At 23.8% G+C, this 9,198-nt stretch overlaps 1 protein-coding gene across 1 annotated transcript; it reads left to right on the top strand.

Annotated features, from left to right (window-relative positions):
* Positions 1-1,432: 1,432 nt before the first annotated feature.
* Positions 1,433-6,448, top strand: bphl (biphenyl hydrolase like). The gene is made up of 4 exons (XM_073852959.1): positions 1,433-1,591; positions 3,082-3,213; positions 5,359-5,482; positions 5,556-6,448. Exons 2-4 carry the CDS (start codon positions 3,114-3,116, stop codon positions 5,665-5,667), a joined length of 336 nt encoding a protein of 111 aa, XP_073709060.1. The 5' UTR covers positions 1,433-1,591; positions 3,082-3,113; the 3' UTR covers positions 5,668-6,448.
* The last annotated feature ends 2,750 nt before the right edge of the window (positions 6,449-9,198 follow it).

Below are 9,198 nucleotides of genomic sequence, written 5' to 3'. Positions count from 1 at the left end.
AAAAATATATGTCAAAAGTGTTTTTATATTTTAAATTTCTGAATTAAGGTTAATTTATTAAAAGAGTTGATTTTTAATTTGTATTATTTTTATATATTGTTATTTATTTGTATTATATATTAATACTTTTATATATTAATTACTGAATATATTATAATTATTACGTTTTTTGTTTTTTTAATATTTATATTCACTTTTATTTTTAGATTTTTTTTTTATTAATTTAAATTTTTATTTAGTTTAGAATTTTGCAATTTTTTATGTGCTTTTTTCTTTTTATATATATATATATAATTATATAGATTTTATTATTTTTTTAAATTTCACTTTTAGTCATTGTAGTACTTCAATTTTATTTTAGTTAGTTGCAGCATTTCAAATAAAAAATATTATTATTATTATTTTTATTATATTGTAGTATTATTACAGTTATTCTATAGCCTTTATTAATATTTTGAATTAACTTTTATTTTTAGATTTTCCGTTAATTTAAATTTAATTTAGTTTAGAATTTATTGATTTTGTTATGTGTTTTTGTCATTTATATAGATAGATAGATAGATAAAAAATGTATTTTATTTCTACAATTTCTGAATTAAAGTTAATTTATTAAATTAATTCTTTTTATTTTGTTTTAATTTTAAATATTGTTATTTATTTTTATTTGTATTACATAATAATATTTTTTATATATTTATTGCTGCATAAATTATAATATTTTCATATTAATAATATGTTTTTATTTATTTATTTATATATATATATATATATATATATAATTTTATTTATTTATTAATTTTTTATGTGAGTCAAAGACAAGCAAGTGTAATACTGCTTTAAATTGTTGTTGTTTTTCCAAACAAAATTAAGAAGTTTTCTGTTTAATTTAATTACATTTTAGTTTTTCTGAGCAAAAAATAAATATACATTTTTTCCTAATTTACAAAAGACACCCACTAAAATGTCATTCAGTGTAACAATCTTGTCAGGCATATTTACAACAAAAATCAATTTATGACATATTAAAAGACAAATTACTTTCCTAGGTTTTGCCCATTTGTCAGTAAGATTTTTTATTCAATTAAAACACAATAAAATTAAATACGCTGTTTAATTCTTTTATATATTTTAATACGTACAAGTCAGAATAAGCATGTTGTTTGAATTTTTACATAAATATTGTTACACTGAATGACAATGTAACGTATTTTCAACCAAATTTTGACATTTTATTCTCCTTAAACTTACTTGAAACCTTAAAAGTACACTTTACTTACATTTAATGTGCTTTCTATGGACATAAAATCGATTTTTGTACATTTCTTTTGATGTGGACATCTTAACATCTGGTGTTTTAATTTCAGTTTCCTTTAAAAAGATTTTTCCTAATTATTGTCATTATTGTTACAGTACTGTTGCTGTAATTCTCTGTCGTAGGCTCTGGGTTTCAGCCGTTTCTCATTGTTCGGCTGGAGTGACGGCGGCATCACGGCTCTGATCGCGGCGGCGCTAAACCCAGCGCTCGTTCAGAAGATGGTGGTTTGGGGCTCCAACACCTACGTCTCTCAAGAAGATTCTAAGATCTATCAATGTAAGACAGGACCAGAAAATATCAGAGCAAAATATCAAAGTCTTATATACAGTGCCTTGCAAAATTATTCATGTTTTGTTATGTTGCTGCCTCATGTTAAACTACTTTAAATTACTTTTTTCCCACATCAGTCTACACTCCATACTCCATAATGGCAAAGCAAAAAATAGGTTTTTAACATTTGTGCAAATTTATTCAAAATAAAAAACTGAAAAGATCCCGTTGCATAAGTATTCAAACCCTTTTCTGGGACTGCATAAATTATAATATTTTCATATTAATAATATGTTTTTTATTATTTTGTTTTTCAATTTTAAATATAAAAAAAACCTTGGTTACTTTGAGATTTTTTTATTTGTATTTATTATATATATATATATATATATATATATATATATATATAATAAATAAAAAAAATTAAATAAATAAAAAATAAAAATAAATAAAAAAAATAAAATTATATATATATATATATATATATAATTTTTTTATTTTTATTTTTTTATGTGAGTCAAAGACGAACAAGTGTAATACTGCTTTAAATTGTTGTTGTTTTTCCAAACAAAATTAAGAAGTTTTCTGTTTAATTTAAGTACATTTTAGTTTTTCTGAGCAAAAAATAAATATACATTTTTTTCCTAATTTACAAAAGACACCCACTGAAATGTCATTCAGTGTAACAATCTTGTCAGGCATCTAATCTACACTCCCCACTCCATAATGGCAAAGCAAAAAATAGGTTTTTAACATTTGTGCAAATTTATTAAAAATAAAAAACTGAAAAGATCCCGTTGCATAAGTATTCAAACCCTTTTCTGGGACACTCGAAATTTATCTCAGGAGCATTCATATTGCTTCTAGATGTTCCTACACTTGGAGTGGAGTTAAACTGTGGCAAATTCATTTGAATGAGTCTGATTTAGAAAGGCACACACCTCTCAGAAAAGGTCTAACAGCTGAAAATGCATCTCAGAGCAAAAACCAAGATAACTGCCTGTAGAGCTCAGTGACAGACTTGCGTTAAGGCGATGATCTAGAGAAGAGTTCAGAAACAAATCTGCTGCATTGAAGGTTGACAGAAGCATTCTCCATAATGGAAGACGATTGGAACAACTAGGACTCTAGAAATCCAAGCTGACAGAGATGGAGAGGTGAAAAGGTGAGGCAAAGAATGGCAGATAATTGCCAAATCCAGAAGTGCAAAGCTTGTCACATCAGACCCAAAAAGACTTGAGGCTGTAAAGCTGCTTCAACTATGGACTAAGTTAAAGGTATGAATACTTATGCAATGTACTTATTTCAGTGTTTTATTTTTAATACATTTGTAAAATTTGCAAATCTGGTTTTTGCTTTGTCATTATTATGGTGTATAGAAGGAAAAAATAATTTAAAGCAGTTTAACATAATGCTGCAACAAAACGTGAAAAAAGAAGGGGTATGAATACTTTTGCAAGGCACTGCAGATGTGTGTGTGTGTGTGTGTGTTTCAGCAATCCGTGACGTTTCATTATGAAACGAACGAATGCGCCGGCCGATGGAGGAGATGTACGGTGCTCAGTATTTTCGTGAGACATGGGAGAGATGGGTGGACGGGATCAGTCAGTTCGCACACAACCCACAGGGTGAGAACTACTGATTAACCATTTAATCTCTATCAGACGTTATTAGTGCTTTCATTAAAGTAAACTGATATTTGTTCCTTTGCATTGTGCCATTAATTATTGACCATATTTTGCAGTGATGAAATGTCAAAGTGTTAGAGTTAATTACTGTATATGTGACCCTGGAGCACAAAACCAGTCTTAAGTAGCACGGTTATATTTGTAGCAATAGTCAACAATGCAATGTATGGCTCAAAATTATCGATTTTTCTTTTATGCCAAAAATCATTAGGATATTAAGTAAAGATTGTGTTCCATAAATATAATTTGTACGTTTTCTACCGTAAATGTATTGAAACCTAATTTTTGATAAGTAATATGCATTGCTAAAAATTTCATAAAGGCGATTTTCTCAATATTTTTATTTTTTTTAGTTGTATCTTGGCCAAATATTGTCCTATCCTAACAATTTTCAAACAATGGAAAGCTTATTTATTCAGTTTTCAGATTAAGTATAAATCTCAATTTTAAAAAATTGGCCTTTATGACTGGTTTTGTGGTCCAGGGTCACATATGCTTTATTGCTTTATTGATTTGTTTATCATTGATTTGTTAAAAAGCAAAAAACACCTCTCATATTTTTATATTTTAGATATTTTTTGTTTTATAAATATATATTTTTAATATAATAAAGTTGAAAATAAGATTGCAATGAAGATAAGTCTTATTTCAAGAATTATTATTTATTTAATATTTATATAATAATAATAATAATAATAATAATAAAAATGTATTTATTTATCAAACAATAAAGCATTTTTTAAAAATAAAATAGTAAAATCTTTTATTTACTAAATCAAATGTCAAAGGTGTTTTTTTTATTTTATTTTTCCTTTGCATTGTGACAATATTTATATTTTGAAATGATAATTTGATGTTAGAGTCAATTACAGTATGATGCTCATTAATTTGTTAAAAAAATTTATTTTCCAAAAACAGTTCATAGTGACTTAAATACACCAATTTCTAAAAATCTTAAAATGTATTTATTTGTATTTTAGCTAATTCCTTTATTTTATTCTAAGTTAAAATGATGAGTTTGAAATAAAAAATAAGCCTGAAATTATATAATTATTTTTATTTTTAATTTTTTTTGTAATAAAATGTATATTTATACTATTTAAAAATCTTTTATCCAGTAAAACAAATGTAATAGTGGTTCAAATTCATATTAATCAGGCTTTTTTCTTCATTAATTTTTTTTTTAATGTGATGTAATTTATAGGGACTTTGTGATGAACATGTTTTTAATTTCTAAAAAAATAATAGTTTACTATTTTAAATTTGAATTAAATTTAAAAATATTAGATTGCAAGCTTCATTAAAAAGCTTGCATTCTTTTGCATTTATTTAGATTTATTAAGCAGACACTTTTATCCAAAAGGATAAAAGTGGAAAAAAAAACTTACAAATGATTTAAAAAAAAAAAAAATTACAAATACTTTTTTTTTTTTAAAGAAATAAAGCAGCTTTACTCAAAAGTAATATTTGGAAAACTAACATCAAACGTTATGGTGGTATATTTTTATTTTTTTTTACTACTACTACTCTTACTGTTGTGTAAGGCTGAAACCTTTGACCTCATTGTAAAGTGCTGCCACTAAAATGATTAAAAATAATTTGTGTTAATTGAAATAAAGCTTAGAAATTAAAATATAAATATTAGATGACAAGCCTAAAATACTTTTAAGAACATTTGAAATGCTGCAACTAACTGAAATAAAATTGAAGTACTAAAATGACTAAAAGTGAAATTTAAAAATTAATAAAATCTATATAATTATATATAGAGAGAGAGAAAAGTACATAACAAAATTGCTAAATTCTAAACTAAATAAAATTTTAATTAATACAAAAATCTAAAAATAAAAGTTAATATAAATATATATAAAAAATGTATAATGTGCAGTAATTAATATATAAAAGTCTTAATATGTAATAAAAATAAAAATAAATAACAATATATAAAAATAAAAAGAATGAATTTAATAAATTTAAAATATTTAAAAAATATTTAAAAATTTTAAATATTAAAAAAACTTCATAGTTGAGCAAAGAAATTCTCATTATAATAATAAATTACTGAAACCTTTTTATTGTCATCAGGTAACATATGTAGGGAAGTGCTGCCGCTGATCTCCTGTCCCACGCTCATCATCCATGGAGCCAAAGATCCCGTGGTGCCTTCATTTCACCCAGAATACCTGCATCAGAACATCAAGGGCTCAAGGTGAGACTCCCACAGCTAGTGTCAGTACAGATGGTGTTCTTCAGTCTGTTAACCGATGGCTTGTGTTCATCAGGCTGCATGTGATGCCGGAGGGGAAGCACAATTTGCATCTGCGATATTCCAGTGAGTTCAACACACTGGTGCAGGAGTTTCTGACACAACCATCACCACCTTCAACGCTCTGATGTCCAGTTATTAGAGTAAACAATGACATTACTGGGTTTGTTTCAATAAGACAAAACCACTGATTGTTATAACAGCCTGCTTTCATTTTAAATGTGTAATCTGTGGTGATATACAAGTATAGTATAGTAAAAAATATTGATGTATGCCTGCATTTACTTGATCCAAGGCACAGCAAAAACAGTAAAAATTTGAAATATTTTTACTATTTAAAATATTAGTTTTGTATTTGAGTATATTTTAAAATATTATTTATTTCTGTGATTTCAAAGCTGACTTTTTAGCATCATTACTCCAGTCTTCAGTGTCACATGATCTTTCAGAAATCATTCTAATATGCTGATTTGCTGCTCAAAAACATTTATTATTATTATTATTATTATTATTATGATGTTGAAAACAGCTGAGTAAAATATATATATTTTTTATCTTTGGATCTTTCTATTCATCAAAGCTGTTTTAAATATTGATGATAATATTAGAATGATTTCTAAAGAATCATGTGACACTGAAGACTGGAGGAATTATGCTAAAAACTCAGCTTTGATCACAGGAATAAATTACAAATTAAAATATATTCAAATAGAAATGGGTTATTTTAAATAGTAAAAATATTTCACAATATCACTGCTTTTGCTGTATTTTGGATCAAATACATGCAGGCTTGGTGAGCAGAAGAGACTTATTTAAAAACATCAAAAATCTTACTGTCCAAAAACTTTTAACTGGTAATGTATAAAATATATACTTTCAATTAAAAAAATAAAATATAATAATATATGATATAGTTTCTAAATGTGTTTTTTACACACAAAAAAAAAAGCGAAGAAAAAAAAAACAAGCACACATATACAATGCATATGAAAAACATTATATAGTATATAAAAGTATATATATATATTAATATATAGTTTCTAAATTTGTTTGGGCTATTCTATTAAATTATCTTAAGGAAATGTAGTTGTAGTTAACAATAACAGAAATTTTAGTAATTTTGTTTTATGCTTTTGTCATTTTTATATTTCTGTTTAGCTTTAATTTTACTAGTTATCTATATTTAATTAAACTTCGTTATTTTATTTATTTGCTAATGCAACAATTTTAATTTGTTAAAGTTTTTCATCTAATATATATATTTTGTTAACATTTATTTAAACCATTTTTTTATAGTTTTAGTTAAAAGTGTATATATATATATATATATATATATATATATATTAATATATAGTTTCTAAATCTGTTTGGGCTATTTTATTATAACAAATAAAATATTTTATGTTAATAAAATTGTATTTTAATGTTACTCGAGTCAAAATCCTTATTTTTAATTTTTTTTTTTTTTTTAAATTTTAGTTATTTGCCAATGCAACAATTTTAATTTGTTAATTTTTTTTAAGTTTTTCATCTAATATATATATTTTGTTGACATTTATTTAAACCATTTTTTATAGTTTTAGTTAAAAGTATATATATATATATATATATATATATATATATATATATATATATATATATATATATATTAATATATAGTTTCTAAATCTGTTTGGGCTATTTTATTATAACAAATAAAATATTTTATGGTAATAAAATTGTATTTTAATGTTACTCGAGTCAAAAAAATTTTTTTTTTTTTTTTTTTTTTTTTAGTTATTTGCCAATGCAACAATTTTAATTTGTTAATTTTTTTTAAAGTTTTTCATCTAATATTTATATTTTGTTAACATTTATTTAAACCATTTTTAATAGTTTTAGTTAATAGTATGTGTTATATATATTAATATGTAGTTTCTAAATCTGTTTGGGCTATTATAACAAAATCTTTCTTTTTTAAAGTATCTTACAGTACCAAGGTTTATTAATTTGTTCATAATCACAAATAAAATAAGATTCTGAATTGTTTTTCAAACATAAATCATAATAATAATGTGACTCGAGTCAAAATCCTTCTAAAAAGTTTTTTAAATTTTAGTTATTTGCCAATGCAACAATTTAAAGTTTTTAAGTTTTTCATCTAATATTTATATTTTGTTAACATTTATTTAAACCATTTTTAATAGTTTTAGTTAATAGTATATGTACATATAGTTTCTAAATCTATTTGGGCTATTTCATTATAACAAATTACATATTTTACATTAATGCCATTTTATTTTAATGTTACTCGAGTCAAAATCCTTCTAAAAAGTTTTTTTTATTTTTTTATTTGCCAATGCAACAATTGAAATTTGTTAAAGTTTTTAAGTTTTTCATCTAATATTTATATTTTGTTAACATAGTTAAAAGTATATATATATTAATAGTTTCTAAATCTGTTTGGGCTATTTTATTATAACAAATAAAATATTTTATGTTAATAAAATTGTATTAAATGTTACTCGAGTCAAAATCATTTTTTTTTTTTTTTTAGTTATTTGCCAATGCAACAATTTTAATTTGTTAAAAAAAATAAAGTTTTCTGTTTTTCATCTAATATTTATATTTTGTTAACATTTATTTAAACCATTTTTAATAGTTTAAGTTAAAAGTATATATATATATATATATATATATTAATGTATAGTTTCTAAATCTGTTTGGGCTATTTTATCATAAATTACATATTTTCCGTTAATAAAATCCTTCTAAAACGTTTTTATTTTATTTTAGTTATTTGCCAAAAAAAAATAAAAATAAATTATAATTTGTTAACATTTACTTTAACCGTTTCTAATCGTTTTAGTTAAAACTATGTATGTGTATATATATATATTAATATATAGTTTCTAAATCTGTTTGGGCTATTTTATTATAACAAAATCCTTCTATAAGGTTATCTTTTTTTTAAGTATCTTACAGTACTAAGGTATATGAATTTATTTGTTCATAATCACAAATTAAACAAGATTCTGGTTTGTTTTTCAAACATAATAAATATATTACTTCAGATTGTTATATAGCGTTTGAGTAAAATGTGACCCTGGAGCACAAAACCAGTCTTAAGTAGCACGGTTATATTTGTAGCAATAGCCGAAAATACATTGTATGGGTCAAAATTATCGATTTTTCTTTTATGCCAAAAATCATTAGCGTATTAAGTAAAGATCATGTTCCATAAAGATAATTTGTAAATTTTCTACCATAAATATATAAAAACTTGATAATTGATTAGTAATACGCATTGCTAAGAACTTCATTTGGACAACTTTTAAGGCGATTTTCTCAGTATTTACATTTTTTTGCACCCTCAGATTCCAGATTTTCAAATAGTTGTATCTCAGACAAACATTGTCCTATTTTAACAAATAATATATCAATGGAAAGTTTATTTACTCGGCTTTCAGATGACGTAAGAATCTCAATTTCGACAAATTTACACTTATGACTGGTTTTGTGGTCCAGGGTCACAAATAGAAAAAAAAATTTGATAATACTTTCAAGTGCTTTTATGTCATTTTTGGAGCTCGACGGCGTCAGTCACTATTCGCTTTTAATGTATGCATTTATTATTATAATTATATACGTAAATGTAATGTTCAGTATTTTCATTTGAA

Source organism: Garra rufa, chromosome 13, assembly GCF_049309525.1.
Source record: "Garra rufa chromosome 13, GarRuf1.0, whole genome shotgun sequence".
NCBI classification, from domain to species: Eukaryota; Metazoa; Chordata; class Actinopteri; order Cypriniformes; family Cyprinidae; genus Garra; species Garra rufa.
The sequence above is the reverse complement of the archived record's forward strand: the minus strand, read 5'-3'. Positions and strand labels throughout refer to the sequence as shown.

Excerpts from the sequence above, each read along its gene's own strand:
- bphl (XM_073852959.1), top strand. The coding sequence starts at position 3,114 with ATGCGCCGGCCGATGGAGGAGATGTACGGTGCTCAGTATTTTCGTGAG. Across the intron at positions 3,214-5,358 it reads GTTCGCACACAACCCACAGG|GTAACATATGTAGGGAAGTG; the intron begins GTGAGAACTACT and ends TATTGTCATCAG. Across the intron at positions 5,483-5,555 it reads CAGAACATCAAGGGCTCAAG|GCTGCATGTGATGCCGGAGG; the intron begins GTGAGACTCCCA and ends TGTGTTCATCAG.